The sequence below is a fragment of the Ornithorhynchus anatinus genome, chromosome 2, assembly GCF_004115215.2.
Source record: "Ornithorhynchus anatinus isolate Pmale09 chromosome 2, mOrnAna1.pri.v4, whole genome shotgun sequence".
Classification (NCBI taxonomy): Eukaryota; Metazoa; Chordata; class Mammalia; order Monotremata; family Ornithorhynchidae; genus Ornithorhynchus; species Ornithorhynchus anatinus.
Window position 1 is genome coordinate 164,993,893 of NC_041729.1, and position 21,173 is coordinate 165,015,065.

The window sequence follows — 21,173 nt, forward strand, 5'->3', positions numbered from 1 at the left end:
GGACGGCTTTAAAGCCAATGGTGAGGAGTTTCTCTTTGATGCGGAAGAGGGTGGGCATCCACCGGAGCTTCTTGAGGAGTGGGGAAAAGTTTGACTGAACGTTTTTGTAGATAAACGATCCAGGCAGCAGAGTGATGTATGGACTGGAGTGGGGAGAGACCTGGGCAGGGAGGTCAACAAGGAGGCTGATGCAGCAATCAAGGCAAGTGGTGAGGGCAGGATTAATTATAATGATGTCGGCATTTGTTAATAATAATGTCGGTATCTGCTAAGCGCTTACTGCGTGCAGAGCACTGTTCTAAGCGCTGGGGTAGATACAGGGGAATCGGGTCGTCCCACGTGAGGCTCACAGTTAATCCCCATTTTACAGATGAGGTAACCGAGGCACCGAGAAGTGAAGTGACTCGCCCACGGTCACGGAGCTGACAGGTGGCAGATCTGGGATTCGAACCCATGACCTCTGACTCCCAAGCCCAGGCTCTTGCCACTGAGCCACGCTGCTTACTCTGTGCAAAGCACTGTTCGAAGCGCTGGGGAGGATACAAGGTGATCGGGTTGTCCCACGTGGGGCTCACAGTCTTAATGCCCTTTTACAGATGAGGGAGGTGAGGCTCAGAGAAGTGAAGTGACTTGCCCAAAGTCACCCAGCTGACACGTGGCAGAGCTGGGATTTGAACCCGTGATCTCTGACTTCCCCAGCCCGTGCTCTTTTCATTAGGTCACACCGCTTCTCAAGTTGGCTGACGTCTCAGGGGTGTGTGTCCCAGGGCCAGTTTCCCCCCACTGTACCAATATGCCTGATCGGGAGAGAAATAAGAAATGGGATGTATCCAAAGAGAAAAATGTCGGACATTTTTAAAACTAGCGAATGTGTCACCTCACCGAGTACGAACCGAATCGACTTCTAACCCGCGGACTGCTTTTTTTCCCCCCTTTTTATTGCCTGGAATCTTAAGAGTTTTATCATTTGCAGTCGTAAAATGAAAATATACACCAAACCCTCAAAGGGCAAGTATGAAATTAAATTATATTTGGGCAGCTGTAACCTTTTAAAACGATCAGATTCCAGTTAATGTATTTCTTCCCGTTCCATGTGCCGACATGGTGTTTGATGGTGGGAAGGAGTCCAAAGGCCACTGGAGATAATAAATTCACTGTAAATTTCACCCCAAGGCATGTCTCCCGAAGCCCAGCTCCCCATTTAGCGAGTCTGACCTAAAACTCTGTCACATCCAAAGGTCACTGAGGTTGGCGTTGGGTGAATCCCCATTTATCTTCCTGGGGTATGCGAAGAGTGACGCCGGAAAATGACCGAGATCACTCGGACTCCGAAGGAAGGGCCAGTTGGCGGAGGGAGAAGGGAGGAAATCGCCAATGTGGGATAAAGATACCATCTATTCTGATGGGCTTGGATCTCCCCCTTGGCTTAGCACCGGGCTTTGTTGTTGTTTTTAAGGGTATTTGGTAAGCGCTAACTAGGCACCGAACTTGACTCCGAGGAAGATAGAAGCTAATCGGCTTGGATTCCGTCCCTGTCCCACGTGGGACTCGTGATCTCCATTTTCCAGAGGAGGTGACCGAGACACAGGAAAGTCAAGTGAGAAAACACAGCAGACGTGCGGCGGAGCTGGGATTAGAACTCAAGTCCCCTGACTCTCAGGCTTGTGGTTTTTCCACTAGGCCATCCTGCTTCCGCTTCTGGCACTGAGTTGCTTTTAAAATACCACCCTGCTTTAGAGGAGCGGTGAGGGTTAGTGGAAAAAGAAGGTGCCTGGGAATAGGAGGTCCCGGGTTCTATTCCCAGCTCCGTCACTTAACTGCGGTGGGGCCTGGGGCAAGTCACTTCATTCATTCAGTCATATTAATTGAGTGCTTTCTGTGGGCAGAGCACAGTACTAAGCGCTCGGAATGTTCAATTCACCAACAGATAGAGACAATCCCTGCCCAACAACGGGCTCACAGTCTAAAAGGGGGAGACAGACAGCAAAACAAAACAAGTAGACAGGCATCAAAACCATCAGAATAAATAGATTCATCGATATATACACATCATTAATAAAATAGAGTAATAAAAAATATATACAAATATACACAAGTGCTGTGGGGAGGGGACGGGGGTAGAGCAGAGGAGGGAGTCGGGCGATGGGGGAGGAGGGGCAGGGAAAAGGGAGGGCTCAGTGTGGGAAGGCCTCCTGGAGGAGGTGAGCTCTCAGTGAGGCTTTGAAGAGAGAAGAGAGTTAGTTTCGCGGATGTGAGGAGGGATAAGACGTGGGCCAGGGTCGACGGCGGGACAGGCGAGAAGGGCCCAGGGAGGAGGTGAGCGGCGGCAGAGGAGCGGAGTGTGCGGGCTGGGCTGGAGAAGGAGAGAAGCCAGGTGAGTAGGAGGGAGGAGGGATGGATGCCTTTGAATAATAATAGTAATGGTGACATTTGTTAAGCACTTACTATGTGCCAAGCACTGTTCTAAGTGCTGGGGGAGAGACAAGGCAATCAAGTTGAAGCCAAGAGTGAGGAGTTTTTGCTTCCCGCAAAGATTGATAGGCAACAACCGGAGGTTTCTGGGGAGGGGAGTGACCTGCCCAGAGAGTTTCTGTAGGAAGATAATCCAGGCAACAGTGTGAAGTATAGACCGAAGCGGGGAGAGACGGGAGGATGGGAGATCAGAGAGGAGGCTGCCGCAATAATCCAGTCGGGATAGCATGAGAGACTATATCAGCAAGGTGGCAGTTAGGATGGAGAGGAAAGGGCGGATCTTGGCGACGTCGTAAAGGTGAGACCGGCGGGTGTTGGTGACGGATCAGATGTGTGGGGTGAATGAGAGAGCAGCAGAATCAAGGATGACACCAAGGTCGCGGGCCTGCGAGACGGGAAGGATGGTAGTGCCGTCCACGGTGATGGGAAAATCAGGGAGAGGACAGGGTTTGGGCCTCAGTTCCCTCATCTGCAAAATGGGGATTCAGTACCCATTCTCTCGCCTACTAAACTGTGAGCAGCGGGTGGGACCTGATGAGGCTTTATCTACCCCTGCGCTGTGCTTGGCACCTAGTAAGCCTTTAACAGATGCCACAATTATCATTCTCAAGTGCCCCGTGCATTGTCGTTAAGTCTCTTGGACGCTGAGAACCGACAGAGTCTGAGTCTTTTCCCTAGTCCCAGAAAGGAGAGAAGATCTCAGAACTTCTGTTTCAGATGAATCAGTTCTTTGAAAGGAACTCTACAAATTTGGTGGACCCCAAATATTAATCCCATCCCCGCTTTTTGTTTGTAATTGTGTCCAGAGCCTGGGGAATTGTTCACCGGTGCTCTGAGAACTAACCTACGATTCAAAGCTCCCTTTCCTTTTTATAAAAACGACAATACGTTCAAATCAACGGCAGTGAGTTATCACACCAAAGCCCCGCGACCCTTGGGGATATAATAGAGGGAGAGTTGTCTGGAGGAAACAGACCTCAATGAGGCCATTGTAAGCAGCAAAAATAGTGATTTAAATGTGTTCCGTGGCCTGACTAGGCACTCCTTTTAAAGATGACTTCATTGCTCTCCGGGACAACAGGAGTCGCTTAGTACAGTGCTTTGCACACCGTTAAGAACTCAGTTAATAAGATTGAATTGAATTGATTTGGGAGCGTTGAGGAGGGGGTTTCATCTAATCCCCCAGCCCCACGGTCACCGGAAATGAATAAAATCTAGCCCGCTTTTTGTGAATGGAATCTGAGAACTTCTACCAGAGAAAAGAAGCGTGGGTAAAGTCTGTAATAATAATAATAATAACGTTGGTATCTGTTAAGCGCTTACTATGTGCCGAGCACTGTTCTAAGCGCCGGGGTAGACACAGGGGAATCGGGTTGTCCCACGTGGGGCTCACAGTCTTAATCCCCATTTTACAGATGAGGTCACTGAGGCACCGAGAAGTTAAGTGACTTGCCCAAAGTCACACAGCTGACAAGTGGCCGAGTCGGGATTCGAACCCATGACCTCTGACCCCAAAACCCGGGCTCTTTCCACTGAGCCACGCTGTTTCTCTGTAGGATCCCTTGCATGGTTTTGAGATCTTTTTTAAGGATTTCTGAGAATCGAGCCTTCCGTTTGAACGTGAATTCAGTAGTCACTATCGGTCATCGGTATTTATTAGGCGTTTATTTTCTCTGTCTTTATTAAGCGCTTACTATGCGTTGACCTCTGTTATAAGCATCGGCATAGATATAAGTTACAATGTTGGACACAATCCTCGTCCTACCTGGGGCTCACTGTCCAAGTGGGAGGGAGAATGGGTATTGAATCCCCATTTGGAAGTTGAGGAAACTGAGGCTCAGAGTAGTCAAGCGACTTGCCCAAGATCACGCAGCTGCCATGTTGCCGGAGCTGGGGTTAGAACCCGGGCCCTCTGGCTCCCAAGCCCCCGCTTTCTCCACTAGGCCACCCTGTATGCAGAGCACTGTACTAAGCACTTGGGAGGGTCCAATAGTCGGTAGACTTGATCCCTGCCCTCAAGAAGCGTACAATCTAGTGGAATTGTCGGAACGTCGGATCGATAGGACCGTTGATAATCTAGAAACCCGACTGAACAAAGGTGCCTGGAGCCTGTATCTTAAGACGGCTCCATTCTTTACTTGCCTTTTTAAGCCTGTTGTTCTCAAATGTACTGTCAGTCAATCAAACAATTAGTCGTATCTATTGAGAACTTACTACATCAGAGCACTTTACTAAGCGTTTGGGAGAAAATAGAATGAAGTTTTTGGCCAAAAATTCAAGGCAATTCAGGAACTCCGGAGCATGGCCTAGTGACAGAGCACGGGCCCGGGAGTTGGCGGGACCTGGGTTCTAATCCTCGCTCCGGCACTTGCCTGCTTTGCGAACCTGGGCAAGTCACTTCACTTTTCTCTGCCTCCGTTACCTCATCTGTGAAATGGGGATTAAGATTGTGAGCCCCATGCGGGTCAGGGACTGCGTCCAACCTGATTATCTTGGATCTACCCCAGCGCTTAGGAAAGTTCTGGGCACATAGTAAGCGCTTAACAAATATCTTACTGGGGAAAAAAAAAATGTAAAGCCCGGGTCCGTTTGGAACACCCCAACCGAACCATTTCAGAGTCGCACTCATTTCTCATCAAGAATTTAGTTTTACTCTCTATCATGGCAACAGAGAGATCCTTACAACCTAGTCTAGCCCAAAGAGCCCGCGGCAGCGTGTCAGCGGATCTGCGTTCTAATCCCGGCTCAGCCACCTGTCTGCTGTGTGACCTTGGGCAAATGCCATTGATCGACTGGTTCCATAGTCAGCGTGCAGCCTGAACCAAATTCCAATCCCTTTTAGCCAAACCAAAGCCTGGCAGCACTAACCTCCGGCTTCTAAACTCCTACTCACTGATTCATTCTTTCAGTCATTCATTCAATCGTATTTAATGAGCACTTGTGTGCGGAGCACTGTCCTAAGTGCTTGGAAGAGTACGATTTAATAAACAGACACATTCCCTGCCCACAGTGAGTCTTCATCACCATTTCACAGATGAGGCAACTGAGGCAAAAAGTCAAGTGATTTGCCTAAGGTATTTCCCTTTTCGGTGATATATTTTTACGGCTCTCTCCCCCTGAAGATTAAAAGTTCCTCATGAGCCGGTATCACATCTACGCACTCCATTGCCTTGTACTCTCCCAAGTACCTAGTACAGTGCTCTACACATAGTAAGCACTCAATGAATACAGTTGACTGATTGATCGTGGTTATAGGCTTGGCCCTAATGATCGACTTTACAGATTTTGAGGTCATGAATTTAGGATATTGGAGACATAGCATTCCCCTTGGAGGAATTTACCTAAAGCTTTACGGAAACTCATTTGCCTAACACTATTTATGAGCATGTTTATGCCCATTCTCAGAACTTATGCTGCCTCAGTTCTGATAAGATTTGATTGCAAATCAAATTTCACTGGAATCCTGCATCCTTCAAAAAGATAAAATTCTTCCTCTTTTCAGAAGGAAAACCTTGGCTCTGGAAAACTTTGGAAAAAAATATATATATATATATATATAAATATAGATAGATATTTCAATTGAAGGTGGATTTGTGCACTTTATTCTCTCGTAGGTTTTTTTAAATTCTAATTTGGGAGTCTAAGATTTTGTCTGTTACCTTCAGATAGTGTTATCGATAAAATATTTCATTTCTTTGAGGTTGATTTTCCTAAACAATGGTCCAAATGGAAATCATTGATTGGCCACCCATCCTGAAACAACCAGGACATAGTTCTGTTTTAATTCCCATTTGGATATTGCGATTTGGTCCACGAATGGAAAAATCTATAAATACAAGAATTGAGAAGAAGATTTGCATAAAGAGATATATTCAAAATAGAAAAATGCCTTAATTACAGCACGGAGATCTAAGATGTGTGGAACCGTATTTATAGCGAACCTACGGGCAACGTTTTTTGTTAACTAACCAGTCATTTAATGGATCGACATGAATTATTTTATGGGGCGCAGGCCTAGTAAGCTGAAAGTGTGAAATAACTTTTATCAGTTAGACTATCGAATTATCACCTGGAGACTTCCTCTCCAGGAACGGGGATTAAACAGTCAAATTCTCCATCCACCAAGGGAAAAGCTAGCAGGCATTATTATGTAGCCTAAATAGAGTCAATATGTGTTTTCCTACCAATACATGATAAGCCCAATTTTCCTATCATCTGGATAAAAAAAATGATCATAGTACTGCTGGTATTTTCAAGCCCTTACAATGCACGAGCATTGAGCTAAGCCCTCAGGCCCTCTGAAATGATAATGTTGGTATTTGCGAAGCGCTTACTATGTGCAGAGCACTGTTCTAAGCGCTGGGATAGATCCAGGGGAATCGGGTTGTCCCACGTGAGGCTCGGTCTTCATCCCCATTTTACAGATGAGGGAACGGAGGCACAGAGAAGTGAGGAATTATCACATCTCCTCAAGGAGAACTGCCCCAAATGATCTCTGGCCTGCTCAGGTTTCATCCTCACTATTGTCACCTTCAATATCACCTAATTGTTTGGGTATTCACACCTCCTGGTAACACAGATTTTCGTCTATTTGCCTAAGGACAAGGCAGTCTGCACAGTTAGCTCTTGTAGCGCTAAACCTTCCCACGGTGCCTCCCTCTCGCCATCGACCCCTGGCCCACGTCCTGCCTCTGGCCTGGAACGCCCTCCCACCTCAAATCCCACAGACAATGATTCCAACCCTATTTCATTCAATAGTATTTACTGAGCGCTTACTATGCGCAGAGCACTGTACTGAGCGCTTGGAATGGACAAATCGGTGACGGAGACAGTCCCTGCCCTTTGACGGCCTTACGGTCTAATCGATTTGTAATAGATCTAATCTATTTGTAATAATAGTAATAATAACGTTGGTCTCTGTTAAGCGCGTACTATGTGCCAAGCACGGTTCTAAACGCTAGGGGAGATACGAGGTAATCAGGTTGTCCCACGTGGGGCTCACAGTCTTAATCTCCGTTTTCCGGATGGGGTGACTGAGGCACGGAGAGGTTAAGTGACTTGCCCAAGGTCACACAGCTGACAAGTGGCGGGGTCGGGATTAGAATTTACAACCTCTGACTCCCAAGCCGGTGCTCTTTCCATTAAACCACGCCGTTTGTAATAATGTTGGTATCTGTAAGCGCTTACTCTGTGCAGAGCACCGTTCTAAGCGCTGGGGTATACGCGGTAATCAGGTTGTCCCACATGAGGCTCACAGTCTTCATCCCCATTTTACAGATGAGGGAACTGAGGCCCAGAGAAGTGAAGTGACTCGCCCACAGCCACACGGCTGACAGGTGGCAGAGCTGGGATTCGAACCCATGACCTCTGGCTCCCAAGCCCATGCTTTTTCCACTGAGCCACGCTGCTTCTCTGTATCCACCCCAACGCTTAGTACAGTGCCTGGCGCATAGTAAGCGCTTGACGAATACTACAATCATTATTATATTTGCCTGACCACCACTCTCCCCATCTTCAAGACCCTTGTAACACCACATCTCTTCCTAGAGACCTTCCCCCACCTAGCCCTCATTTCACCTACCCGTCCTCCCCTGAGCTTCGACTGTTTACGCGGCTGTGTACCCCTTAAATACCTTGATACGCACCCCAGCCCTACAGTATTTTAGGAAAGCAGCGTGCCTTAAGAGGAGCAGCGTGGCCTAGTGGGTAGCGCCCGGGCCTGGGAGTCAGAAGGACCTGGGTTCTAATCCCGGCTCCGCCACCTGTCCGCTCGGTGAACTTGGACAGGTCACTTCACTTCTCTCGATCTCAGTCACCTCATCCGTAAAAAGGGGATGAAGACTGTGATCCCCATGTGTCCTGATATGCTTCCGTCCACCTTGACGCTCAGTACAGTCATTGGCATATAGTGAGCACTTAACAAGTACCCCGATTATATAATCATAATAATGTTGGTATTCGTTAAGCGCTCACCATGTGCCGAGCACCGTTCTGAGCGCTGGGGTAGACACGGGGAATCAGGTTGTCCCACGTGGGGCTCACGGTCTTCATCCCCATTTTACAGATGAGGGAACCGAGGCCCAGAGAAGTGACGTGACCCGCCCACGGTCACCCAGCTGACAAGTGGCAGAGCCGGAATTCGAACTCATGACCCCTGACTCCGAAGCCCGTGCTCTTTCCACCGAGCCACGCTGCTTCTCAAATAGACTCTACGAATAGTCTATACTCTTCTATTTCCCCTATTCGTATTGTATTTTAAGGTTTGCTTCCAAATGTAGGCTATAAACTCTCCGTAGGCAGGGAAGGAGCTTGCCAGCTCTGTTGGATTGCACTCTCCGAGGTGTTTAGTCCAGTGCTTTGCCCTCAGTGAACGCCACGGACCGATGGATTGAAGGCGCACAGTAAACGCTGAAGAAATTCCATGGATAATTGGTTAGTTTCAGCTCTGGTTGGAGAGTACTGGTGGGATTGAATGAGGAGGGAGGAGCATGACTTCTCCGTTAAAATGGAAACCTGTTTCTTGGTTAAATGTACTCTAAATTAGTAAAAAAAAAAAAAAACCAGTTTTATATGCTTATTTGAAACTGGCAGTCATTCAGACAGCAAGTGGGTGATCTCAGCAGGCCAGAGTTTAAGGCACTCGCTTGAAGGATCGAGTCTGTCTACCAACTCTTTTATATTGTATCCTCTCAGGCGCTTATTACAGTGGTCTGCACCCAGTAAGTGCTCAATAAATACCATTGATTGATTGAGATAATGTCGATAACGCCTATTAACTGGCTCGTGAACCGACCACCGTTGACATTATTTCTGTAGTGAACACGTTTTGGCTGTGTGACCATGGGTAAGGCGCCTAACCTCTCTGGGCCTCAGTTCCCAGAAAGTGGGAATTTTAAAGCTGTGAGCCCCATGTGGGACAGGGATCGGGTCCACCTCGATTGTCTTGTAATAATAACGTTGGTATTTGTTAAGCGTTTACTGCGTGCCGAGCGCTGTTCTAAGCGCTGAGGTCGATACGGGGTCATCAGGTCGTCCCGCGTGAGGCTCACGGTCTTAATCCCCATTTTACAGACGAGGTAACCGAGGCACCGAGAAGTCAAGTGACTTGCCCAAAGTCACGCAGCTGACGGGTGGCGGAGCCGGGATCAGAACCCATGATCTCTGACTCCCAAGCCCGGGCTCTCTCCGCTAAGCCACGCTCGTGATATCGGTTAAGCGTTTTCTGTGTGCCGGGCACCGTGTTAAGCGCTGGGTGGCTACCAGCAAATTGGGTTGGACGCGGTCCCTGTCCCAGGTGGGGCTCCTGGTCTCGATCCCAATTTTCCAGCTGAGGTAACCGAGGCCCAGAGAAGTGAAGCGACTTGCTCAAGGTCACACAGCTGGCAAGCGGCAGAGCCGGGAGAACCATGACCTTCTCGCCCAGGTCCGTGCTCTGTCCATTAGGCCGCGCTGCTTCTGCACCAACCCCGGCGCTAAATACCGTGCCTGGCACAGAGTAAGTGCCTAACAAACCATTTAAAAAATATCCGGAGAGAGTTTCTGCTTAAAATAAGTGCCGTCATTAAGATTTTGTGTGCTATTCCACGTGGTTTCCTTCCAAAAGTGAAAGATCGATACGATTTACTTGCCGCTTGAATTATTCTTGGGTTAGGTATTCAAACAGAGAGGGGCTATCGCTGTAAATCTTTTCATCCCCGTAGCATAGGGTGGTTAATATCTTCTTCGAAGCTCTTCAGGGGAAGATTGTTGTTTGTTTTGCAATAATTTTACGAGTATTTACGGTAGGCAAAAGCGCTATCCTGAATGCTGAGGAGAGGACACTAGAGTCACTTGCCGTGATCCTTACCCTCGGAGATGATAATATATAATGATGAAGTTATGATATTTGTTTGTACTCACTATGTGCGGGCACCGTTCTAAGCATTGGGGTAGACACAGCGCTTCGAACAGTGCTCTCACATCGTAAGCGCTCAACGGATACCAGCATTATTATTATTTTAGACCGAAGCTCGCCATGGGCAGGGAGTGTGCTCCTTGATGCCGCAGTATATTCTCCCCAAGCCCTTAATCCAGTGCTCTGCACGCAGTACTGGCTCAGTAAATACAGTGAATGAATCCAGTTGCTCTGCACACAGGTAGTGCTCATCTGTTGCCGATTGTATATTCCAGCGCTTAGCACGGTGCCCTGCACATAGTAAGCGCTTCAATAAATACTCTTGAATGAATTACATGACAAATAGGGTTGAAAAGTAAGCAGCGTGGAAAAGAGCCCGGGCTTGGGAGCCGGAGGTCGTGGGTTCGAATCCCGGCTCTGCCACTCGTCAGCTGGGTGACCGTGGGCAAGTCACTTCACTTCTCTGTGCCTCAGTGACCTCATCTGTAAAATGGGGATTAACTGTGAGCCTCAAGTGGGACGACCTGATGACCCCGTATCTCCCCCAGCGCTTAGAACAGCGCTCTGCACACAGTAGGCGCTTAACAAATACCAACATTAATTAAAAGAACGAATGAAAAGAGGGCAGTGCGTGGCAATGTGCGTTTCTCTGGGCACTGATGATGTCTTCTCTGTCTCTGTGTCTCTCTTTCTCCCCGTCTGTCTCTGTCCTCTCCCGCGCCTTCTCCCCCCCGTCTCCCGGCGAAACAGCAACTGTACGCCGCCCAGCTTGCGCCATGCAGGTGTCTCCCCGGCGGGAAGCTTCCGGGGGTACCCCAGGGAAATCTCGCCACGGCGCTTTCTCCCACCAGCATTCACCCCGACAAGAGCACAAACAGCCCGCCTCCGAAGAGCAAGGTGAGGACACTCGCCCTCGTGTATCGGGTTCGAAAATTCTGAGGGGAATCACTGTCGTATTTAATGATGGGCCAGACGCCGGGCTATTCATTCATTCAGTAGTATTTATTGAGCGCTTACCGTGTGCAGAGCACCGGACTAAGCGCTCGGAATGGACAAACGGGTAACAGATAGAGACGGTCCCCGCCCTCCGACGGGCTCACGGTCCGATCGGGGGAGACGGACGGACGAGAACGATGGCGATGGATAGAATCGAGGGGATGAACGTCTCATTAAAACAATAGCAGGTAAATGGAATCGAGGCGATGGACATCTCATTAACAAAATAAATAGGGTAATGAAAATATATACAGCCGGACTAAGCGCTGGAGTAGTACTAAGCGTTGTGGGAAGCAGCACGGCGTAGCGGATAGAGCGCGGGCCTGGAAGTCAGAAGGTCTTAGGTTCTAATCCCGGCTCTGCCACTTGTCTGCTGTGTGACCTTCTGGCGAGTCACTTCACTTCTCTGGGCCTCGGTGACCTCATCTGGAAAATAAATAAAATAAAATGTTGGTATCTGTTAAGCGCTTACTATGTGCAGAGCACTGTTCTGAGCGCTGGGGGAGATACAGGGTCATCAGGTTGCCCCACGTGCGGAGTGAGAATGTGAGCCCCGTGTGGGACAGGGATTGGGTCCAATCTGATTTGCCCAACACTTAATACGGTGCTTGGCACATAGTAAACGTGTAACAAATACCATAATAATTATTATTATTGTGAGAGTGGAGTGGATAAAAGCAAATCAGGTTGAACACCGTTCCTGTTCCACATGGGGCTCGCGGTCTCAAGCCCCATCGAACAGATGAGGGAATTGAGGCCCCGAGAAGTGAAATGATCTGCCCAAGTTCACGCAGCGGACGAAGGGAGGAGCCGGGATTAAAACCCACGACCTTCCGACTCCCAGGCCTTTTGTCAGTTCACAAGGCCGTGCTGCTTCGTTCATTCGGTCGAATACATCCAGCGTTTGCCGTGTGCAGATCACTGTTTTAAGTGCTTGAGAAAGTAGTTTGACACTCACACCGTCTATATTTATGTGATCTTATGCAGCTCTTTAAAAAAACAATGATATTTCGATCGTATTTATTGAAAACTTACTTTGTGCAGAGGACTGTACTAGTCCCTCTAGACTGTACCTCATTGTGGGCAGGGAATGTGTCTGTTTATTGTTGTACTGTACTCTCCCAAACGCTTAGAACGGTGATCTGCGCACAGTAAGCACTCAACAAATATTATCCAACGAATGAATGTACTGAACACTTGGGAGAGTACGACACAACAATATAACAGACTGTTTATTATGTGCCAGGCACTGTTCTGAGCACTAGAGTAGATATAAGCTAAGCAAGTTGGATACAGTCCCTATACCACCTGGGTTCCGCAGTCTGAGTAGGATGGAGTAGGATTTAATCCCCACTGTGCAGATGAGGTCACCGAGGCCCAGTGAAGTGATTTGCCCAAGGTCACCCGGCAGGCACGGGCAGTGTCCGGGTTAGAACCCAGGTCCTTTGACTTCCAGGCCTGAGCTCTGTCCTCTAGGCCACACCGCTTCTCACTTGTCTGCTGCGTGACCTCGAGCAAGTCACTTCACTTCTCTGGGCCTCAGTTTTCTCATCTGCGAAATGGGGATTAAGACTGTGGGTCCCATATGGTGCAGGGACTAGATCCAACCTGATTACTTTGTATCTCCCCCGATGCTTAGAATAGTGCCTGGCACACAGTAATCACTTATCCAACACCATTAAAAAACCCCACAAAACTGTCAGCCAAATAAGAGTAAAGAGAAATGATTTTACTAGGTGCTGTTTGGATAACAGTTTTTTAGTAAGAATGATAATTGTAATAATTAGGAATAATGATGATATTTGTTAAGCACTCACTATTTGCAGAGCACCGTTCTAAGCCCCGGGGTAGATGCGGGGTAATCAGTTTGTCATTCGTTCATCCATTCAATAGTATTTATTGAGCGCTTACTACGTGCAGAGCACTGGACTAAGCGCTCGGGATGGACAAGTCGGCAACAGATAGAGACGGTCCCCGCCGTCCGACGGGCTCACGGTCCGATCGGGGGAGACAGACGGACGAGAACGATGGCGATAGATAGAGTCGAGGGGAAGGACGTCTCGTAAGAACCGATGGCGACTGAATAGAATCGAGGCGATGTCCAATTCATTAACAAAATAAATAGGGTGACGGAAATATATACAGTCGAGCGGACGAGTACGGCGCCGTGGGGATGGGAAGGGAGAGGGGGAGGAGCGGAGGGAAAAGGGGAAAAAGAGGGTTTAGCTGCGGAGAGGTAAAGGGGGGACGGCAGAGGGAGTAGAGGGAGAAGAGGAGCTCGGTCTGGGAAGGCCTCTCGGAGGAGGTGAGTTTTAAGTAGGGTTTCGAAGAGGGGAAGGGAATCGGTTTGGCGGAGGGGAGGAGGGAGGGCGTCCCGGGACCGCGGGAGGACGCGGCCCGGGGGTCGACGGCGGGACCGGCGAGACCGGGGGACGGCGAGGAGGCGGGCGGCGGAGGAGCGGAGCGTGCGGGGTGGGCGGCGGAAAGAGAGAAGGGAGGAGAGGTAGGAAGCGGCGAGGTGACGGAGAGCCTCGAAGCCTAGAGTGAGGAGTTTTTGTTTGGAGCGGAGGTCGACGGGCAACCGCTGGAGTCGTTTAAGAAGGGGAGTGACAGGCCCGGATCGTCTCTGCGGGAAGATGAGCCGGGCGGCGGAGTGAAGAATAGACCGGAGCGGGGCGAGAGAGGAGGAAGGGAGGTCGGAGAGAAGGCGGACACGGTAGTCTAGCCGGGATATCACGAGAGCCCGTAACGGTAAGGTAGCCGATTGGGTGGAGAGGAGAGGGCGGATCTCGGCGATATTGTAGAGGTGAAACCGGCAGGTCTTGGTAAGGGAGGTCTTGTCCCACGGGGGGTTTACAGTTTTAGTCCCCATTTTACAGATGAGGCAACTGAGACACAGAGCAGTTCAGCGGCTTTCCCAAGGTCACACAGCAGACAGATGGCGGGGCAGGGATGAGAACCCACGTCCTCTGACTCCCAAGCCCCGGCTCTTTCCACTGAGCCACGCTGCTTCCCCAGTCCATTGGTTGGGCACTCCCGGGTCCTTTGGCTTGCTCATAATAATAATAATGTTGGTATCTGTTAAGCGCTTACTATGTGCAGAGCACCGTTCTAAGCGCTGGGGCAGATACGGGGTCATCGGGTTGTCCCACGTGAGGCTCACGGTTGATCCCCGTTTTACAGACGAGGTGACCGAGGCACAGAGAAGTGAAGTGACTTGCCCGCAGTCTGACAAGGGGCAGAGCCGGGAGTCGGACCCACGACCCCTGACTCCCGAGCCCGCGCTCTTTCCACTGAGCCGCGCCGTTTCTCTAAAGGAGGACCCAGACAAGCGTATTTGCGATTTGAGGAATGAAGGGGCCGGGGGGAGGAGAGAAGGAGAGGGCGGCGTAGAAAGAAAGGGATCCAAAAGGATGTAAAATTGTGTCACCTGAGCCCCGCGGCGCATGCCGTTTTCAATCTGTCGTCTGCCGGTTGGAACCTCGGAGAGGGAGGGAGCCGGCCAGGAAGGAGATACTGCTGATAAACGATGGCGGCTCTGACCCCCGAGCTCGGCCCGGAAATCCGAGACATTGATTTCACTCAGCATTCCCGCGGAGCCGTCCGCCACGGTTCGGTCGGAATAAAAGAACGAGGTCCCCTTCTAACGGTAATGGCGTCTGACAGACGGTTCACCGTGTCCTCGGCCCCGGAGAGCGAGGGGACCGGGGAGCAAAGGGGCTGGCCTGGCCTGTCGGGGTGTCTCACCCTCTTCTGGGCCTGGGCGCCCGATTATTTAGAATATTAAACGGGAGAGAAGCCGTCTGGGGACCCGCAGGAATTCTCAGAGCTGTCGCAAGCAACCGGGGTCGGGACGCACCAGGCCACCGGAGGACATCCGACCCGTGGCGGATCCGCCGCGTGGCCTAGTGGAGAGAGGCCGGGCCCGGGAGTCAGAAGGACCCGGGTTCCGATCCCGGCTCCCCCACTCGTCTGCTGCGTGAGTCTGGGCGAGTCCCTTCACCTCTCTGGGCCTCGTCGGCCTCATCTGTAGAAGGGAGATTAAGACCGAGCCGTGTCGGGTTGTAGGTCGACCCCTTCGCCTGGGGATCGGTCAGAGCCTTCTGCAGTCACTCATCCAATTGGATGTATTGAGCACTTACTCTATGTGAAGCCCTGTACTAAGCGCTTGGGAGAGTACAACGATAAAGAGGCGCCCTTATTTCAGACCATCCCTTTCCTGACTAAATTCTCCTTTCCTCTTCTCCCACTCCCTTCTGCGTCGCCCCGACTTGCTCCGTTTATTCATCCCTCCCTCCCGGCCCCACATGGCTTACGTACGTGTCCGTAATTTATTTCTATCACTGTCTGTCTCCCCCTCTAAACTGTCGGCTCACGGTGGGCGGGTAATATATCCGTCGTATTGTATTCTCCCAAGCCATTAGTAGAACGTTCTGCACACGGAATACGCTCAATAAATACACCTGACTGACCGGTAGAACCAGCTGGAAGCCCGTTCATAAGCCAACCAAACCGATGTGGGCAGGGATCGTCTCTCTGTATTGCTGAATTGTACTCTCCGAACGCTTGGTACAGTTTCCGCACACAGTGAGCGCTCAATAAGTACGACGGAATGAATAGATGAATGTCGCAGATACCTCTGATGTCCGTCACGCCCCCTACCCCAGACACATCTCGTGGAACCCATTCGATTATTTCTTTCAGTCGACTTTATCAAGTTCTTACTGTGTGCAGAGCACTGTACTAAACGTCAGGGAGAGTACGATACTACAGTCAGCATGCACAATCCCTGCCCCCAGTGAGTTTAGAGTCTAGAGGAGGGGGAGATCGACATTTATATAAAGAAATACATCAAGTATCTTGTCACGTCCCTCCTCTGGGATCAATACTCAGGGAAATTTGCCAGTGCCGTCTCCCTTTATTTCACAAGGAAGTGACCAGCCGAACCATCTGCAGAAAGTAGTGATGACGATAATAACGTTGGTATTTGTTAAGCGCTTACTGCGTGCAGAGCGCCGTTCTAAGCGCTGGGGGAGATGCAGGGTCATCAGATTGTCCCACGTGAGGCTCACGGTCTTCCTCGCCATTTTCCAGATGAGGTGACTGAGGCACAGGGAAGTTAAGTGACTTGCGCAGAGTCCCACAGCTGACGAGTGGCAGAGGCGGGATTCGAACCCGTGCCCTCTGACTCCCAAGCCCGACGCTCCAAGTTTTATCGGGGAGAAGAAACGTACTCCCGACGGGCCGTCACGGTGTAATCGCCCAAGCGCTTAGTACAGTGTTCCGCGCACAGTCGGAGCTCGATAAATTCCGTTGAATGAATGAAACGCAACTGAGTAGAAGACAGAGAAGCAGCTCCAGTCAGCTGACGAGGTGCAGTAATAATGATGATAATGATAATTATGGTATTTATTGAGAGCTTACTATGCTCTGGGGAGAATCCAAGCAAATCGGGTTAGATACAGTCCCCGTCCCGTGTGGGGCTCACGGTCTCAATCCCCATTTTACAAATGAGGAAACTGAGGCCCAGAGAAGAATAATAATAATGTCGAGCACTCTTCTGAGCGCTGGGGGAGATACAGGATGATCAGATTGTCCCATGCGAGGCTCACGGTCGATCCCCATTTTACAGATGGGGAAACTGAGGCACAGAGCAGTCAAGTGACTTGCCCGCAGTCCCACAGCCGACAAGTGGAAGAGCCGGGATTCGAAGCCATGACCTCTGACTCCCAGGCCCGGCCTCTTTCCGCCGAGCCACGTTGCAGAAGTGAAGTGACTTGCCCGAGGTCACGCAGCAGACAAGTGGAGGAGCCAGGATTAGAACCCACAACCTTCTGACTCCTTGGCCCGTGCTCTGTCCACTCTGCCATGCCGCTTCAGGCTGGGCATCTGAGGCAGACACAGAAAATAGTCATCCTGAGTCACTTCACTTCTCGGTGCCTCAGTTACCTCATCTGTAAAATGGGGATTTGGACCGTGAGCCCCACATGGGGCAACCTGATCACCTTGTATCCCCCCCAGCGCTTAGAACGGTGCTTTGCACATCGTAAGCGCTTAACAAATGCCATCATCATCATCATTATTATTATTATTCAGTAGCTGGAGAAATGAAGTTTCCGTGGCATACGGCGCAACGAAACGCTTCCTTCCGGGGAAGCGGCGTGGCTCAGTGGAAAGAGCCCGGGCTCGGGAGTCAGAGGTCATGGGTTCGACTGCCGGCTCTGCCACTTGTCAGCTGTGTGACCGTGGGCATGTCACTTCACTTCTCTGGGCCTCAGTTACCTCGTCTGTAAAATGGGGATTAACCGCGAGCCTCCCGTGGGACAACCCGATGACCCTGTATCTCCCCCAGCGCTTAGAACGGTGCTCTGCACATAATAAGCGCTTAACGAATACCAGCGTTATTATCATTCCTTTTACACCGTAAGCACACTGAGGACAGGGACCAAATCTCTAGACTTTAAGCCCGACGAGGGCAGGGATCGTCTCTCTTTATTGCTGAATCGCACCTTCTGAGTGCTTAGCACCGTGCTCTGCACACAGTAAGCGCTCGATGACTACGATTGAATGAATGAACGCACGCCTCTCTATCGGCTCTGACGGATTGTTCGCTCCCAAGCGCTTAATACAGTAATCTACACTGTAGATCACTAGTGGGTAGAGCCCGGGCCTGGGATTCAGAAGGTCACGGCTTCTAATCCCGGCTCCGCCACGTGTCTGCTGTGTGACCTTGGGCCGGTCACTTCAGTTCTCTGGGCCTCAGTCACCTCAGCTGTCAGATGGGGATTGAGACTGTGAGACTGTGTGCGAGCCGATCATCTTATATCCGCCCCAGCGCAGAAGCAGCGTGGCTCAGTGGAAAGGGCGTGGGCTTAGGAGTCCGAGGTCACGGGTTCGAATCCCTGCTCGGCCACATGTCAGCTGTGTGACTTTGGGCGAGTCACTTAACTTCTCGGTGCCTCAGTTCCCTCATCTGTAAAATGGGGATTAAGACTGTGAGCCCCACGTGGGACCACCTGATTCCCCTGGGTCTACCCCAGCGCTTAGAACGGTGCTTGGCACATAGTAGGCGCTTAACAGATACCAACATTATTAGTAGTAGTAGTAGAGTGTCTTGCAAGTAGTAAGCGCTTTACAAATACCACAATTATTATTAAATGTCATTGACTGACTGATGCGATTGCTTTCTTATGCCGAGACGCAGGCCGCCCTAGTGGAAAGCGCAACGTTCCGGGAGTCAGAGGACGTTAGTTCCGATCTTGGATTCGCCACCTACCCGCCGAGTGTTCTTGGGGAAGTCACTTCACTTCTCGAGGCCTCAGTTTCCTTATCTGTAAAATGGGGATTCAATCCTACTCCCTCCTCCTTTGACTGTGAGCCCCGCATGGGACGGGAGCAGTGTCTTCTATCTTGTATCAAACCCACCCAGCACTTAAATCGATGCTTGGAACATAGTAAATGCTTATGAAAATAATAATAATGATAATGATGGTATTTAAGGGCTTAGTACAGTGCCTACCACATAATAAGTGCTTAATCAATGCCAGAACCGTTATCATTATAACAGCAGAGTTTGGTCTCGGACCGATTACGTCTTCATTCTAGTTGGTCCCCATCCGTTCCACTTCTCAAAGGACGATGATCGTGCCTAGCACTGGGCTAAGCACTGGGGTGGCTACAAGATGATCCGGTCCGACCCGGTCCCTGCCCTATGTGGAAATCTCCCCCTTCTACACTGTGAGCCCGTCGTTGGGCAGGGATTGTCTCTAACTGTCCAGGCGCTTAGAACAGTGCTCGGCACGCGTCAGCGCTCGATAATTATGATCGAATGAATGAATATAAGGGACGCAGAAAGAACAGGCGTTTAATCCCTAATTTACAGACGAGGAAACTGAGGCGCAGAAAAGTGAAGTGACTCACCCAAGGTCACCGAGCAGGCGAGGGATCAGAGCCTGCAGCTTCCGATTCCCGGGGCTAAGCCCTTTCCACTAGGCCATACCGCCTCTATCGTCCCGAGCGATCGATAGAACCGCATACTCTCCATCACCCGGTGATGGTTCAGGATTTGGAACCCTGTAAATCCTTAATGTCGCCACAACTGATTAACAAATACGGTTATTATTGATATTAGCGATATCGTTCATATCATTGCCTCAAAGTGCCTTGAGGTATCGATTTTTAAACATCTGCTGAATCCCATCCGTTGTTTCGGGATTACGTGTGGCTTGGTGGATAGAGCATGGGCCTGGGCGCCAGAAGGACCTGGGGTCTCATCCCGGCTCCGCCACCCGTACACTCTGTGACCTAGGACAAGTCGCTCAACGTCTCTGTGCTTCTGTTCCCTCACATGTAAAATGGGGACAAAGACCGCGAGCCCTTTGTGGGACAGGGACCGTGTCCCACCCGATTGCCTCGTATCGGTAGGAGAAACAGCGTGGCTTAGTGGGAAGAGCCTGGGCTTGGGAGTCAGAGGTCGTGGGTTCGAATCCCGGCTCTGGGCAAGTCACTTCGCTTCCCTATGCCTCAGCGACCTCATCTGTAAAATGGGAATTATGACTGTGAGCCTCACTTGGGACAACCTGATTACCCCGTATCTACCCCGGCGGAGTGAGCTGGGGTCCGTAGTAAGCGCTGAAGAAAGACCGTTATTATTTTTTTAGTATTTTCTACTCCAGCACTTAGTACGGTGGATGGCGCAGAGTAAGCATTGAGCAAATGTCACAATTATTACGATTATCATGCGATAATTTTATCAGGAAATCTTTCCGTTAGCCGAAGCGTGGGTGCCGCACTGCATCTCGTGCCTTCCCTGAAAATTTAGCTGGGAATCGGTCCGCTCTCCGTAGTATCGCTCCACGGACAGGACATTTTGGCCGCCTTCGAAGGATGATAGCAGAGTCACTCTGTCATTCGTGAATGAAATAGTTTTCCTTTCTGGCTCCATTTCCCCCGACCGAAATGCGTTCGATGAAATGTTATCGACGGAGCCCCCGTGGTTTCGTCCTCTTTTCTTTTTCATCTAAATTCAGTTGATGGTAATCTCGTACAGCTAGGTGCTTAAACAGTGAGCTTTTCAGCCCAGTGACGTTCACTGTCCGAATGGGATGGGCCGATAGATTTTGTTTGAGAGGGGGAAGGAGAATGAAAAACAACAACCCACAGGTCGAAAGTACCCACACAACCACAACACAAAGAGGACTTTGTACAGTGCCCTTCAAACGAACGGAACGACTGAAAGGATTTAGGAAGCTCTCTTAGCAGGCCACCTCTGCTCAATGCCGATTCATTCATTCAGTAGTATTTATGGAGCGCTTACTGTGTGCAGAACACTGTACTAAGCGCTGGGAATGGACAAATCGGTAACGGATTCCTAATATGCAGTGCATTTTCCCTCTCTGCAGTGGTGTTTGCCAGAATGCAGCGTATTTTCCAAGTTGGTTTTGTCCAAACCATCAGTCAGCCTGCTCTTTGGGGCACATGGCAGGCTTGGTTAATGTAGTCTCCAGATGGAGATATATATATATATATAGAGAGAGAGAGAGATTATACTAACATCATTTTATATATAGATATATAAATATCTAAATCTCTCTAATATATATAATAATCAAAAATATATGTCATATAAAATAATAAATATAAATATCTATATATAAAATGTTAGTATAATAAAATGATAATGATAATATACAGAGAGAATAATAACGATAATCATGTTGGTATTTGTTAAGCGCTTACTATGTGCAGAGCACTGTTCTAAGCGCTGGGGGAGATACAAGGTAATCAGGTTATCCCACGTGAGGCTCACGGT

At 49.8% G+C, this 21,173-nt stretch overlaps 1 protein-coding gene across 4 annotated transcripts in view; it reads left to right on the top strand.

The window, feature by feature from the left end:
* SOX5 (SRY-box transcription factor 5) overlaps positions 1–21,173 on the top strand; it is a 490,387-nt gene that overhangs the window by 386,047 nt on the left and 83,167 nt on the right. For all 4 annotated transcript variants that reach the window (XM_029058134.2, XM_029058136.2, XM_029058133.1 and 1 more), the window contains one exon: positions 11,117–11,263. In XM_029058134.2, coding sequence (XP_028913967.1) covers positions 11,117–11,263 — 147 coding nt within the window. The remainder of the gene's footprint in view (positions 1–11,116; positions 11,264–21,173) is intronic.